This window comes from Pyrus communis, chromosome 8 (assembly GCF_041283825.1).
Source record: "Pyrus communis isolate YQ-2024b chromosome 8, ASM4128382v1, whole genome shotgun sequence".
Classification (NCBI taxonomy): Eukaryota; Viridiplantae; Streptophyta; class Magnoliopsida; order Rosales; family Rosaceae; genus Pyrus; species Pyrus communis.
The window spans coordinates 16,130,062-16,145,632 of record NC_142572.1 but is presented as its reverse complement, the minus strand read 5'-3'; the positions used below and the strand labels follow the sequence as shown (position 1 = coordinate 16,145,632).

Sequence of the window (15,571 nt, the reverse complement as noted above, 5' to 3'; positions counted from 1 at the left end):
CATGGGATTGCTCTAGCCCCCTTCTTGTTTAACTTCGGAGTTCCTACGGAACTTGAAGCCAGTGAGCTCCCAAAAGGCCTTGTGCTAGGTAAGGATGAGAATATACATTTAAGGATCATACCCCTGGGCGATGTGGGATGTCACAATGACTTTCATAGATGCAATTCCAATAATTCATATCCACTTATAAAAACATAATTTCAATAAATCATAATAGTTCATAAAGTAAATTAAATCATGAATTCTATATAAAACATAATTATAGAAATCCGGAAAACATAATATAAAACATATTAAATGCATGAAATATGAAATGCATGCTAGGCCAATATTTTACAAAAATATATAAGTTATGAAGGGGTCCACTCACAAGTTTTCCATTGCCCAGAACCCGCTCGAACTATCAGGAATGTGATCACTTCCATCGATGCAAACACAATTAGAGGCCGTTTAATAAAACTCTACAAAAACTTTGGAATTTGGGATTACGGATGACGGATTCGGATTCGGCACATCAAGAAATCTAAGGAGGAACCTCGGGTTTTCCCCCCACGCGCCGCCACACATGGCGGCCGGCCGCCCCAACTCACCAAAAATTGAACAACTCCAAAAATTCCCAAATTTTATAAGAATGAAAGGAACAACTTTCATACCTGTGACTAAGGCCAATTTGGCCGGGATAAGCCCTAATTTCCGTCGAACCCGCCGAAAACCCTAAGTTTGGTGTTTCTTGATTCGTCCTCAAATCGACTCCGACGCTCCAACTAATGATTAAGCATTGTTCCTGACCTCTAAGGGAGTGTTTTGGTGGTGGTAATTGAAGGAAAACGTTTCACAATTGGAGGATCAATGACTAGACACCTTCGGACTCGTCGGTGTTTCATTGCATAATCGAGGCCCAAATCTCGTCGGGTTTGGTTGGAAATTGAAGGAAAAGTGGCGGGGAAATGATTAGGTAGTGGTGGGGAACTTTAATTTGCACGAAAAACGCCGCAAGGGCATCGGAAATGGATGCCGACCGAACCGGGTCAGGGTGAAAGAAACGGGTCAAGGGGAAGAAGTTTTTGATTGGGTGTTTCCTCACCTTTCTCCTTTCCTTCCCTACTCTCATTTCTGATTAGGCAGCTCATTCCTCTTCTCTCTTCTAATTGGATAACACTCCCCCTCCTTTCTCTCCTTTATTTCTTCTCTCCTCCGTCCATATCTCCTTTCTTTCAATCTTGCCCACACACGTGGCGTTAACTGATTTCTCCATCAAAATGTAGAGCTTTCCAGATTTATGGTTAAATGACCATTTTGTCCTCAACTTTGTTCGTTAATAACTCATTCGTTATAACTCCAAATTACGTTCTGTTTACGCCCACACGTTCGTAACGACGAGTACTACGAGTATACGCTAAGAAAACAGATCTTACGTGACACGACACGGCAGTCAATGAAAGTCAACACTTTGCCTCGAAGGGCATTTTCGTAAATTCATTTATTAAAATTATAAAAACCATAAAATTGGGAACGGGTTGTTACACTTTCAATTACTTTGTAGGCATCCTCATCTGCACAAGGACAATCACCATCAACAAATCCAACCGAACTTGCACCTAAAAAAAGGACTACAAAGCCAAAGGTAAAACCTTGCTTTGTTTAATTGTTTGAACGATACTTTGGATTTCTTTAAAAACCTTGCTTTGTCTAATTGTTTGAATGAAACTTTGGATTTAGTTATAAACCTTGCTTTGTTTCTTATTGTTTGAATGAACAACTGGTGTTAGGCCACAGTTATCCACCCCTTTCGTACCCCAAGAGGCTATGGAGAATGTCACCCTGCCCATGGCCACAATTAAACAGTTCATCTAACACTTTCAATCTCCAACCCCACCTAGTAGGATAAGACTTTGTTGTTGTTGTTGTAACACTTTCAATCTAACTAACTCTCTCTTAATGCAAACAACCATGGGTAGGTCAGTAGTTAGGACGAATTACAAACTTGTATTCCTCATGGCATGTGCAGAGCTTAATTTCTAGTACTAGTGAACTACACGAGGGTGGCCAGGATGAGTTTAAATGCCTCTGTGAGTCTTCCTAACCCCTTAATGAGTGGGTTGCCGTGACGAAACCATTAGCTAGCCCCCCTTAAATTGAAAAAAAAAAAGAAAAAAAAAAAGCTCTTAATGCAAAGGTTTCAAGGAATTTTTTTAGGAAGGAAATACTAGAATTCTTATTGATTCGATTTTGAGGAAAACACAGTTTTCTTTGGAGCCTAAAATCAATTGTGCAAGATTTTCACTCTCTTTTTCAAAACTTTGAATTCGCTAGTTTTTGTCATGTCTACTATGAATTGAACTTTTACAACATATGTATTAGCTCATCTATATATATAAAGCCAAAACTGTCGTGAACAGTATTTTTTTGGGTCACAAGCTTCACCAAAAAAAGAAGTGGACAAAAATGCCCCTCAAACAAAAAAGTTCAAATGCAATCCAAAATAATGTAGAAGTATTTTTGTCATATAAACAGTGTTTTTTAATAATTAATTCTTTTTTTACAGTTTATTTTTTATACAGTAATTTTTTTTAATTAGTACCTCACAATATGCTAGCAATAATGTGATTCAATCAGTTGTTTATTAAATATTATTTTCTCAAGTTTTAAACACGTTCAAAACATCTTAAGATGAGGTGAGTAGTGTCAAATATATAAAAAAAAAAAGGCCTTTCGCACACACATAATAATGTGATTCAATTAGTTGTCAAATGATTGTTTTTTTTTTCTTTTCGAACAAATGATATTATCTACATTAAGGGGGAATGGGTGGGCTTTGCCTCACAATAGGCTAGCAATAATATGATTTAATCAGTTGTTTATTAAACATTATTTTCTCTATTTTTAAACACGTTCAAAACATCTTAAGAGCGCGCATAGTGCTGGTTATAAAAAATATATTTTGCACGCGCATAATAATGTAATTCGATTAGTTGTCAAATGATTTTTTTTTTCTTTTCGAACAAACGACATTATCTACGCTAAGAGTGAGGGGTGGGCTTAGCTTCACATTGGGTTAGCAATAATGTGATTCAATCAGTTGTTTATTAAATATTATTTTCTCTATTTTTAAACGCGTTCAAAACATCTTAAGAGTCGTGTACCGCCGATGATAAAAAAGGTCTTTCACAAGCGCAGAATAATGTAATTCAATCAGTTGTATTATTTTCTCTATTTTAAACACTTAAGAGGCACGTAGTGCCAATTATAAAAATAAAAAATAAAAAATAAAGGCATTCAGTACACGCATAATAATGTGATTTAATTAGTTGTCAAATAATCATTTTTATTGTTTTGAACAAACGATGTTTTCTACACTAAAGGGGAGGGGTGGGCTTCTACACTAAGGAGGATGGGTGGGCTTAGCCTCACAACATGCTAGCAATAATATAATTCAATCAGTTATTTATCAAATATTATTTTCTCTATTCTAAATGTAAATTCAATAGAATGTAAATAGAAATTGAAAGACTAATTTTATTATGTAGATTCAACTAATTTGATTGGTTTATGAGGGGTTTCTTAGCATGTTCGAATATTATTCACTTACTTCAAATATTTGACCTTCTTTTTGTCATAAAAAAAATTATTTTAAGCAATTAATGCATATAAATACATTTAAAACATGTAAGATGAGCGTAGCACGCCATGGTTCAAAAATGTCTTTTGCACGCGCATGAGCTCATGCATGAAGGTTAGTTATAGTTATGTTGTGGTTAATTATAAAAGTAATATGACTCGTTTGGAAGTATTTTTAAATAACTGAAAAAGTTTTTGGTGAAATTAATTTTAAATTCCAAAGCACTTTAAGTGTTTTTTTTTTAAGAAGCATTAGGTATGTGCTTCTTGCAAGAAACACTTATAGTGTTTTTCCAAAATCCACTTGGATTTTTACTAAAGATTGATGTCAAAAATATTTACAACAAAAATACTTTCAGTTATTTTAAAAGCACATTAAAACAAGCTCATAAAGGTATAGTCGTGATTTTTCATATTAATTTAGTGTTTTTTTATGAAAAAAATAACTATTAAAAAACTAAGTAAATTAAAGAAAATCGAAAAATATTTATAATCTTACACAAACAAAATCGAGATTTAGGAATAATAACAAAAAGAATTTAGCCCTTAAAGTATGAGAAATTTTTCATTATGATCACGAATGGTACATCACGTGTTTTTATATAAGTAGTTGAAAATTTTATTTTTTAAGTTATTAACTTTTTAGGACACATATCCCATCATTTATATAATGATATATAGTGTATCAATCCGTTTTCCGATTCTCCCAAAATATTAGGGTGACACATCGGCATCGACGGCGTGAAAAGTCAGTGAAGCAGCTGAACTGGGGAATCAGAAGAGAGAGCGGGAGAAAAAGACGAATTCGCACCTGAAGTGGCGGGTAACCTCTTAAAAACTCTTCAAACTTCTCAAATCTTCCAGACGAAAAACCCTAACGTACCAAATCCAATTCCCACAGTACGATAGAAATGGACGACGATCGAATTCTGGCGCGAGAGAGGCGGCAGATGGAGGAGATCCGACAACTCGATCTCGAAGAACTGCAGGTCGAAGAGGTCGACGACGACTCCTCCTCCGGCGACGACCGCGACGCCACGTAATCATCATTTCCCCTCTCCTCCTTGTTAACTCTTCAGAATTTCATTTCATTTGATTAATTTGGAAACTAGAGCTTCGAATTCTTCTGTGACGAGTAGCTAACTCAAGTTTGATATTTTATGTTTTTTTTTGTTTTGTTTTGTTTTTTTTGTTTTGTTTATCAGTGTTGTTATTTGATCATATCATTTGTTATTCCTTTTTTCTATAATAACAGTAAAATTGAGATGAAATTTTGTGTTTTTATTATATTATGTCACTAATTTGTTGAATTTGTTATGGAAATTTTGACAGTGATGGTCGCGGCCCGTCTGATGATTATGCTTTCGATACCTCTGTGGCTTCGTTGCATACGTATCTCGGTGGTAGGCATTTGGTCTTTTGCCTGTGTTTTTATACTGATTTGTCCACAATTATCCGTTCAAAGTGTTGACGTTTAGTTAATTTTGATTGAAACAGAGGTTGAAGACACTCATCATAGGGTGGCTTTTCTGGATGGGGGCGCCGTCTTGAAGCTCCCTATTTTTTATCTTGAAGGTTCTTTTTACATTTGATTGTTAAGTAATTTCAAACTTCAGTTACTCGTTTTGGTAGCTGTTGAATTATGTTTGGCATTTTAGCGTAACTGCATTAGCCATAGGTGTAAGCCATGCGGTGCAAAGTCGTATAGCCATTTTGGTAGTAAAGAAAAGTTGTTCAAGAAAATAATTGAATGTATCATGGAATGAATTGTTGGTTGAGACTGAGAGACAGTCAGATCACTAGCTTATTGTAAAAAAGAAAGACTGTCATGTGAATGCTCTCTGTCAATGAAGTTCTTCAGGAGAGATGCTACGAGAGCCACCTTCCGTAACATCATTGTGTCTTAAGTTTTTTAGTTGCTTAATAAAATTAGCTTAAAAAATCAATAGAAGCAAGTAACTGCTAGTCCTAAACGTTTTTGCCCTAATGAGCAAGTTGAATGGACGAGAAATAGAAGAGAATCAAGGTGAAGTCTGCTGTTGGTCTTGTTTTTGTCATCATTTTACTCATATTCTTGTATGTTTGTATAAAATACTTTTATTTTTGTTACTTAAAGAGAACTTGGTTTCTTCTACATTCTATATGCAGGAGTTGTCCTGTTCCCAGAAGCAACCCTTCCCTTAAGAGTCATTCAACCCAGTTTTGTACTTTCTATTGAGAGAGCACTAAACCAAGTTGATGCTCCTTATACCATTGGCGTGGTAGGTGAACTCCTTGTGACAACTTTTGACTTGTTTTGCCCCTGGATTGTTACGTGCTGTTTCATTGTTCTTAACCCTGAAATTTTGTTCAGATTCATGTATTCAGAGATAATGGAAGAATAAGGCTTGCGAAAGTTGGGACAACCGCAGAGGTATATTTAGTTTATTCTACTGCTCATAAGTAGAAATTGTTATTCAACCTATGCTATTTCTTTTATAACTGCTAGATTATTCAACTTTTTATGTTTCTCCTTTTATAGATTCGGCAATATAGACGATTAGAGGATGGCTCACTGAATGTGGTAACTCGTGGCCAACAGAGATTTCGTCTAAGACACCGTTGGATTGATGCAGAAGGAGCAGTTAGAAAAATTTTATGTTTAAGAGAGATTGATTGTTTGTTATCCGTTTCATTTTTATTTGGTCATGCTCATTTATGTAATGTCTTATGGGGTGAAATTTTCATTTTTCAGCCACGTGGGGAAGTTCAAATCATCCAGGAAGATATACCATCGAGGGTCCCAAGGGAAGCATTCGGAGATTTGGCACCATTTAGTAATCCAAGAGGCCACAAATTCTCACTTAAACTGCCTTCAAATGATTCTCGTACAAAGTCAGTTGGATCTATGGATGTGGACAATGATTCAGAGGCAAAGTCAGATGAAAGCTTTGAGAGTGCACTGTCATTGACTGAGAGAGAAATCCACCAATCTGCAGTTGGTTCCTATTCTGGATCTGATACAATGGACGAATCAACAACTTCAAGTAGTGATGATGAGAAGTCACAGTTACAATTGCAATCAAAAGACTCTGATTCTTCAGCTTCATTGCATTCGTGCCCTGAGATTAGTAATGTTGATTTGGCAAGCAGTTCCATGTCAGACATGCAATCCAGCAAACAGGAAGAGCCAAATAAATGTTGGAGAAATACGGACTTAAATCAGTTTCGTAGAGTTCCAAGAGCATTCTGGCCCCATTGGGTATACCGCATGTATGACTCGTATTGTCTTGCTCAAAGAGCAGCAGGTATTTGACTTTACTTTGGGTTCACACTTGATGTTCAAAAAGTTGTGATCCTTAATGTATTAGAAGATATTACCACTTTGTAGGACTAAAAATGAAAAAGGGTCAGGCACTTGCATATTAAGTTTTATATGTTAATGTTAACTGAAAACATTTCATTACAGTTTCCAGATTAACTGTATAATGGATGTAAAACAACCTTGGAATATTGTCTGAATTTGGAAGAATTACAAAGGAAAATTGCAAAATATACTTAATGCTTGACATTTCAATATTTAGTTTTATCGGGTAATTGGTAGATATGCTGTGTGATGTCATGTTTGTGTGTGCATTTCTTATTTCGGGTGTCTTACTTTTTGTAATGATCTATAGTGAATTGTCTGGTGATAATGGCAGTCGTTATGCACTGTAAACAGTTATGTAATGATATTTTTTAAATGTTACAGCTAAACATTGTTGGTGCTTACTACTTATGTGTTCATTATCTTGCCATTGTTTTTGTTGCTTAGTGTCCACTATAATCTGAATTTGCAGCAGGGGAAATAATTTGCTTTTGATCCTTTGAGGAAGCTTTTAGAATCGATCTAATTGTGACGTTATTTGATTCATAGAATATGCAACAAATTTTTAATCATGGTATACGTGCTAAAAATGTTTAGCATTTTGCAACATCCTTTTAATCAAATGAAAAATGGAGTTTAAGGATTCAGCTTTACAGAGTTTGTGAGTTTCTTGTAATGCAGAGATGTGGAAACAGATAGTTGGGGCACCAAGCATGGATCGTCTTGTGAAGAAGCCTGACATTTTGTCATTTTTTATCGCTAGTAAAGTTCCTGTCTCGGAATGTACTAGGCAGGAGCTTTTGGAGATTGACGGCATTTCATATAGGCTGCGTAGAGAAATTGAGTTGCTTCAGAGTTTTGATCTTATCCGGTGTAAAACATGTCAGGTAATGTACTTGCTTCAGAACACTGCATGTGTGCCCTTGTGCATGCATTCAAAAGTATAAACCCTTTGCCCGTTATATGTTTTATTGACTTTTGGGTTTGTGTGTGTACACTCATGTTTTTGGGTACACAATACAGACTATCATTGCAAGGCGGAGTAATATGCTGGTGATGTCAAGTGAAGGTCCTCTTGGTGCTTACGTGAACCCAAGTGGTTGCGTTCATGAGATAATGACTCTCTACAAAGCAAATGGCTTGGCACTTATAGGGCCAGCAGTGAGGGAATACAGCTGGTTTCCTGGGTATGGACCTGTACCTTAATATTCTTCTGATTCTCTGACCAATTTACTATCTTAAAGAACACTAATTTTTATGCATTTTCGTAAACCTTTTAGCACACTGATCGTCCTTAACATGGTCTTTTTCCCTTTTGATGGCTTTTCAAAGCATAGAGTAACAGTTTTTCTTTTATTAGTCTGTGTGAAATGAAAATCATAAGGATTCGAAGTTATGTAACTCACAAAACTGTTGGAAGTTCGTAATACTTAAACAAATAAAAATAAACGTAGATCATGATCATAAATTATATGGAATGACTGGAACTTATCAGGTATGAATAAAATTGGTATCTAGCTGCAATGTTAGTGAATTTAAGCCAACTGTTCGATTATATTATTCACACCTTCTAAATCTCTGGAAATTTGTCACTGTAAGTTACTTCAAGGTTGGTTTCGTAAAGCTTGATCATTTTCTCTGATTTAAATGTGATTAGAATTTTAGTACTACGAAGTTGTTAAGTTGCCAGTTTGATCACTTTTGCAGGTATGCGTGGACAGTAACAAACTGTGGCGGCTGCGAAACCCAAATGGGTTGGCTATTTACAGCCACAAAAAAGAACTTGAAGCCGAAATTTTTTTGGGGAATTCGGAGTTCCCAAGTTTCTGATGACCTGCACTAGTAAGTCTAATGGCCTGCACTAATAAGTCTAATGTATCTGAAACGTGTAATTGCTTGCCTGAATTTACTGTTACCATGTAACGAGTTTGATTTGTATAGCTACATGTTCCTATCTGCAAATTAATACCATTCTTCTGAATCTACATAACCGATGTACCTTGTACTCGCCAATATTCGACAATTCATACATCGCAAGTGTAGTTCTTATCATTTTTCAGAATTCTTTCCGGGTTAAGAAACTTTGTCGATTTTTTGTTAAACTTCATCAAGTTGCAAGTATTATATGTTGGATCAGTATTTTAATCATTCTGAGCTGAGTCTGCCATTAGTTTCTGTGTCGAAAACGTGTTGCATCTAGAATTGGAAACAACAGTGATGCTGCTCATTAGAAGTGATTCTGACAATCTCAAAATCACTTCCGAACGAGTCCTATGTCAAGTCATCAAATGGTAAGAGGCGTTTACAATCAATTATTGCTCCATTTTTTGGCAGAAAAATAAATATAATCTTCCTAAATTGGAAGAAAAAATAACAAAAACTTGGCAAGTTCTAGTGGAAATAAAGCTAGGAACAAAAGTGCCCTCCTACCAACAAAACAACCAAATGAATTCAAATTATTAGTGGAAAAAAAATGGTGGATCGTAGAAGTTGCAGACCACGAAACAGGCGGAATTCAACGGTAACTTCTGTAGCGCGGGCTGTACATGCAGCTCTCCGCATACTTGACGAGATCTTTTGGTCGAGGCAGATTAGAAGCCAGACCTGAAACCAAATGGAAAACACGAACTTTAGTTAGATGTGTTACAGCACAGTATTTGTAACGAACGCAGAAAGAAACTTACCGAGTTCATAGACCTTAGCAGCGACCTTAGCTGCAATGTTGGCTGATATCTTTCTGATGTTGGTAAATGGCGGGTAGATCATTCCTTTGGCGTAGTGTTCCTCGGAAACTTGCGTAGCCAGAGCTTCAGCTGTCGCAAAATCAAATGATTTAGAGGATTTTCGCAGATAACAAAGAGAATCGGTGTTCATTTGAAGGTTTATTGTTCGTGTACTTACAGGCTGCCAAAAGCATGTCATCGTGTACACGAATGGCACCAGCCATGATCAATCCCAAGCCAAAACCGGGGAATATGTACGCGTTGTTGGCCTGAATAATGTGGTTAGGCGAAAGTAAGATCCTAGTGTCTTCAAATGAAGAGAGTGATTCATAACAAGAAGAGTTGCTTGAGTTGGAAGGTACAAACCTGGCCAGGCACTAGGAGTTTGTTCTCGTATTTGACAGGATCAAATGGACTTCCACTACCAAAGATTGCTCGACCCTTCGTATGAGAAAAACGATGTGATTGTTAAATAGGGTTCTGCTAGTTTATCTAGCCGCGTTATAACCCCAACGAAAATTAGAGAAAAGAGGAAGGGGAAGAAAGAAAGAGCAGATTGATTACCTTTGTCCATGTGTACGCTTCTTCAGCGGTACACTCAGCTTGCGATGTTGGGTTGGAAAGAGCAAGGATAAGTGGTTTCTGCAGTGGCCATACACCAGATCAATGTCACTTACTTTGATCATCGTATATGTGAGAGAGAGAGAGAGAGAGAGAGAGAGAGAGAGAGACCGAACCTCATTCAAGGAGGCCATGGTCTCAACGACCTCCTTCGTGAACTGTTTTCCCACACCAGATGTTCCTATCAGCACTGTTGGCTTGATTGCCTGATGAATTAGGGATGTGTAAGATAACAGGAGGAGAAATTGTTGAAAGACATTGTTATGTTCAAGTATAATTTCACACCTTCACGGCGTCTACAAGTTCCTTTATTGGTTCATGATCATGAGCCCAAGGCTGCTTAAAGTGTTGAAGTGATCCTAGGCGAGATTTAACAATCAGTCCCTGCAAAGAATGTAATGCCTCAGTTATATCGAAAAACAAAGTAAAAGAAACAGGAAAAGAGGAAGATAAACTGATCAAATGCATATGTTCGAAGGGAAGAATTTGATCAGATTTTAAGTACCTTAGAATCCACAAGCCAAATCTTCTTGCGAGCTTCTTTCAATGGAGCGCCGGTCTGCCAAGATGAAAAACACATCGTTAATCACAAATGCTTAGCTGAAGAAAGCATTTATGGGGAGAACAGGCGATTTGAGGTAAGCAAGTTTATACCTTTTTTGACATCTCGAGAGCTATAAGCTCTGCTATTCCGGTTCCAGCCTTCAGTAGCCAAGAAGCAAAGTTAAAAACATCCAAAAATCAGTGCATTTATGAATATACAGACTGTCTGAATAGTTTTCGAGCCTCACCTCTCCAGCACCCAGAAATAAGAAAGTATGGTCAGCTAATGTTCCGCCAAGTAATTTCAAGGAAGCGACGAGCCCTGCTAAGACCACAGATGCCGTTCCCTGAACCAAATTGAAAGAAAATAGTTGTAAACATCCCGGGAAGCAAGATTGCTAACTGTGAAACGAAAGTCTAATATGTTACCTGAATGTCATCATTGAAGACAAGGTGAGTCTTGCTGTATTTAGCCAGCAGTTCAAATGCATTGTGGTTTGCAAAATCTTCAAACTAAAGAAGGAACAAGAAAGAAATAGCAAACGATAATCTGGTTATTCAGAGGACGATGAAACCATGTGGACAGAAGAGTTTCTTAAACATAATTACATGAAGGATAGGAAAGACTTCTACCTGAACTAGGACTTTCTCCCCATAATTCTGCTTAACTGCAGTCATGAATTCTTCGAGAAGCTCCGCATATTCCTAAATCACAAAGGTAAAAGACCACCTCAATTTTACAGAAACCATATATTTCACGTAGTTAAAACTTCTTAAAACGATGGGGACTTACAAAGTAGAACACAAGACCAAGGTGAAAAAATATTTAACCTGTCCAGTTGCTCTCCTTTGCTTAATCCCAATGTAAAACTCATCATTCAGCAACTTCTCGTTGTTTGTTCCAACATCGATGGTTATAGGCAAGCACTGTAAACAAAAACACAGATTTTAAAATTTCTGAATGTACAGGCAAAATTTTCTGTTGCTCGTGTTGTTGAACTCAAACAAAGGGGACAACAGTTGTGGAAATGCTTACCGCTGAAGGAGGAACTCCTCCGAGTGCAGTATACAAAGAAAGCTTTCCAACAGGAATCCCCATGCCCTGAAAATTTCGGAACATTGATGTTAATTAAGGTGACAACGATTCAACCAAAGACAAAGGCAACAATTCCAAATGAAATATGTACTGGATTTAAACGAAACAGTTCAATACTGTATATGTACATAACAACTGAGTAGAATCTGCAACAAATACCTGGCAGCCAAGATCACCTAGCCCCAAAATACGCTCCCCATCAGTCACGACAATAACTTGAATACCCCTCTCCGGCCAGTTCTTTAGTACTTCAAGGATCTTTCCCCTGAAAAGTTCGCCAATCAATATATGTTTGACAGATATTCAACTAAACATGTGAGATTCAGTAAAAACGTTATCAGATAGCCATACTTCTCTTTCAAACTGATGTAAAGACCCTGAGGATGCCTGAAAATGCTCCCATATTTTTGACAAGCCTCGCCAACTGTTGGCGTGTACACAACAGGAAGCAGTTCCTCAACATTGTCAATCAAAAGCTTATAAAACAGCCCTTCATTTCTCTCCTGCACAATAAAACAAGAACGCCACCAGAAAAGAAGCAAAAATTAGTGACGACGACCCTGTTTGATAGCAATTGTGATTGACAATGATCTCAAGCACTGATATAGAGCCTGTTCAAGCAGACAATTACCTGAAGATCCATCATGGCAATGTACCTATGCAACGGAACTTCATATTGGCGAAGATTCTGCATCACCTTCTTCTCCTGGGTCACCGAAATTATGGCACAAAGTTTAGCCGAAATTTAAACAACAAAATAAATCACTGAAAATGAAACGGAGGGACGAAAATGAACTTTGAGGTAAGGTCATTTTGCGACCTGAAGCTCCTGGGTTAGGACGGTTGGAGGCAGAAGGCCGCGCAAGTAATGTGCATCCCTCTCCTTCTCGGTGAAGGCAAGACCTTTGTTGTAGTGTGGATCACGCAGCAATGTGTAACCACTGCAACACATTGACATTGCAGAAGATGCTTTAAAAAACAAACCAAATTATGCATATTTAACTTTCTGCGAGATGATTCATTAACAAGAAACATGGTTTTCAGCAGGTGTGGTATAAAAAGAGAAAAGAAGCCAGATGAGCATCAACAAACACAACTTTCAAGGGAAAAATAGGAAAATTTAAAGAAACCTAAAATAAATTTAAAACTTGCATAAAAGGACAATAATAAGAGTTATAAACTCAGTTGCAGACAAAAATTCGTAAAAAGGAAAAAGAACCTCTGTGTGTGTGTTACCTGGCAACAGAGGCAGTCCATGGTGTGAGAACCTGATCCTCGGTGGCACAATCCTCACCGTACACGTCCACAAGACCTCCACCAAAGCCAGCCTTACTTTCCACATCCACCATTGAGTGGCCACCACCGTTGCTTATCTCCTCCACTACGCTCCCCATCAAAGCTCCGACCTTTTTTCTATCTCCAAATCGAAAACCCACCACTATTCTCCTCTGCAAATCACAATGCAGTCCTCCAATGAAACCCAGAAAACAAAAACAACCCAGAAACCAAAACAGGCAAAAGCTGCAAACTTTTTTGTGTTTTGCAAAACAAGAAACCTCCCACGTTTTATAGGGGAATAAAAGGTGGGATTTGGTTTTACTTTCCTTCCTTTTTGGGATTAAAGAGGGCTTTAAAAACAAGGTAGGTTTCATTCTCAAAGAGAACAGAACTACCCACGTGTGCTACATTATTCAACTAAAACATGAAAAAAATTAAAATTAAAAAATTAAAAAATACAACATATTTTTTATAATTTTTTAAAGGGTGTGCATACCAGAACATTATGTCTCCTTCTCCTTCTCAAAGAGTACAACTTGAAACAACGCCTAAAATTCATTCATTGCTCAATGCTCTTTAGACAATGATGTAATGATTTATTTTGGTAACACGTTCTTTACTACTACTGTTTTTCTTATATAATGATACAATTCATCTTAATTAAACACTACACAAGTAGATACTACACAGTAACACAACACCTACAAAATACTTAATAAATCATCAACCCAAAACGCCCTGATCACTATCTACAAAATGATTTTTTACGTCATGTTTGTTTGATATGTAATTTGATCAACTACTAATTAAAGGTTTCGTTATGCGCTCGTTGGTGGCTTTCATTCGTTGATGTAAACTACAATTCCACGATCTCAATGAACATGAGTCACTTTTACGCATAACCCGTTTGTCACAAGCACTCATTCAATTATTAATTCCCAATATACATCATTATTCATTTTGACTGTGCTTCCAAAAGCAAAAATGCATTATTTTGATTGATATTTTCCATTTCATTTCACGTACTATCAATTCTGCATCTTCAATGTTGGCTGGAACCGAACGAGATCCCACCAATCATTTGGCTGTCACATGGCCTTAAATATGACCTAACCACTTAATTAGATGTGAGATGATGTTTCTTAAAAACTCATATGTTACATGTAGAAGATATTTGCCACGATCAGTTGAGTCTGAATGTGTGAACGTTTTCTAACTACAAACGCACATGTTTCTCATATAAAATTTACAACTCACATGCATCATCAACTGCTAAAAAATACTGCTCACGCGTGCGACTATTATTGTCACTTTCTTCATTCCCCATCCTGCCCTACCACTCTACCATAATGCTCATCGCTTTATCTTCCATGATTTCATTTGATCACCATATGCCATTATATTCTCCGCGTAATATCTTCTTCTTTTTTTTTCTTTTTTTTTTTTGACCTTTTTCATTCCATAAATTTTTCATTTTCAAACAAGATCTAGAATCATTCAACAAAAGAAAAACAAAATACTTATCGAAATTGACCAAGTCTTGGTAGTAGTTACTTTATTCCTCTTTATAAGGAAGAGAAAATACTTTTGTGCCGTTATTTGGGGGTATATAAGAAAAGAATCTCTCGTATTTATACGAAGAAATTTTTATGTGTATTGAAAACACTCGTCATCATGAAGTGTCATGTATTACTTCTAGTCTATATATTTAGTCTCTCTGGTATACTCTATGAAATATTGCCATAAAATAAGGGATAATGCTAGAGAGACTAAATTTGAAGACTAAATTTGTAAACTTAATGATGTGTCACCAATATAAATGAGCACGTTTATCAATACTTAAATAATAAACCAATCATCAACTTGTATATCCTTTAGTTTTCAAATTTTAATTTACAAATTTAATTTTCTTACAATAACTCTAAAATAAGTACACAATATAGTTTGAGTTAAAGAACAATATCATCAGGTGTCGTGGTGTCGGTCTTCTGATTACGTCTAAAAGTCTCTGGTGCAGGTGGTGGATGTGTTCCGCATGTATAACAGTATAACCATTGGCCAATAGCTTCTGACTTCCTGAGGTGGTGACTGGTGAAGCTATTATATGTTTGAAATCCACTCAACCTGTTGTGCCTTTGGAGAAATATTTTATTATACGGGAACACGGTCTGGTATACCTGAAGAATATAATTTGGTACACCAAGTATTATAGTATAATTAATTGATTTTTTTTTTTCAAAAATTTTCAAGCAATTGTATCCTTATACTTAATATACCAGATCATATTCCTAACACACTGAAAATTCTCTCGTGGATTGTATCAAAGCTCGTAATGGTGAACGATCC

The 15,571-nt window shown here is 36.6% G+C and overlaps 2 protein-coding genes across 6 annotated transcripts; one reads left to right on the top strand and one right to left on the bottom strand.

Moving 5' to 3' along the window:
• The first annotated feature begins 4,317 nt into the window (after positions 1-4,317).
• On the top strand, positions 4,318-9,016 carry LOC137717474 (uncharacterized). 5 transcript variants are annotated; one of them, XM_068456858.2, is made up of 11 exons: positions 4,318-4,441; positions 4,520-4,657; positions 4,951-5,021; positions 5,116-5,193; positions 5,767-5,879; positions 5,972-6,031; positions 6,140-6,241; positions 6,353-6,905; positions 7,646-7,851; positions 7,988-8,151; positions 8,672-9,016. In XM_068456858.2, the coding sequence occupies exons 2-11, from the start codon at positions 4,530-4,532 to the stop codon at positions 8,805-8,807; spliced, it is 1,611 nt and encodes a 536-aa protein (XP_068312959.2). In that variant the 5' UTR covers positions 4,318-4,441; positions 4,520-4,529; the 3' UTR covers positions 8,808-9,016. The 5 variants fall into 5 exon arrangements, 4 of the variants coding, with proteins under 4 accessions (XP_068312959.2, XP_088554718.1, XP_088554719.1 ...); XM_088698592.1 differs by having other exon boundaries at positions 4,322-4,441; positions 6,140-6,905; XM_088698593.1 differs by having other exon boundaries at positions 4,360-4,657.
• Positions 9,017-9,135: 119 nt separating this feature from the next.
• Positions 9,136-13,598, bottom strand: LOC137717475 (NADP-dependent malic enzyme). The gene is made up of 19 exons (XM_068456859.2): positions 13,184-13,598; positions 12,768-12,888; positions 12,579-12,653; positions 12,299-12,450; positions 12,107-12,212; positions 11,888-11,953; positions 11,683-11,778; positions 11,485-11,556; positions 11,281-11,364; positions 11,100-11,198; positions 10,963-11,010; positions 10,814-10,867; positions 10,594-10,692; positions 10,425-10,514; positions 10,252-10,329; positions 10,054-10,128; positions 9,866-9,956; positions 9,649-9,777; positions 9,136-9,568 (listed from the first exon to the last, which is right to left on the bottom strand). Exons 1-19 carry the CDS (start codon positions 13,339-13,341, stop codon positions 9,480-9,482), a joined length of 1,782 nt encoding a protein of 593 aa, XP_068312960.2. The 5' UTR covers positions 13,342-13,598; the 3' UTR covers positions 9,136-9,479.
• Positions 13,599-15,571: the final 1,973 nt, after the last annotated feature.

What these genes read in the sequence shown, in the direction of transcription:
- LOC137717475 (XM_068456859.2), bottom strand. Translation starts at nt 13,341, where the DNA reads ATGGGGAGCGTAGTGGAGGAGATAAGCAACGGTGGTGGCCACTCAATG. An exon ending in TATTTCTGGGTGCTGGAGAG is followed by an intron (nt 11,011 to 11,099) that starts GTGAGGCTCGAA and finishes TGGCTACTGAAG; the next exon opens with GCTGGAACCGGAATAGCAGA. An exon ending in CTCTCGAGATGTCAAAAAAG is followed by an intron (nt 10,868 to 10,962) that starts GTATAAACTTGC and finishes TCATCTTGGCAG; the next exon opens with ACCGGCGCTCCATTGAAAGA.
- LOC137717474 (XM_088698592.1), top strand. Translation starts at nt 4,530, where the DNA reads ATGGACGACGATCGAATTCTGGCGCGAGAGAGGCGGCAGATGGAGGAG. An exon ending in GTTGCATACGTATCTCGGTG is followed by an intron (nt 5,022 to 5,115) that starts GTAGGCATTTGG and finishes TGATTGAAACAG; the next exon opens with AGGTTGAAGACACTCATCAT. An exon ending in TCCGGTGTAAAACATGTCAG is followed by an intron (nt 7,852 to 7,987) that starts GTAATGTACTTG and finishes TACACAATACAG; the next exon opens with ACTATCATTGCAAGGCGGAG.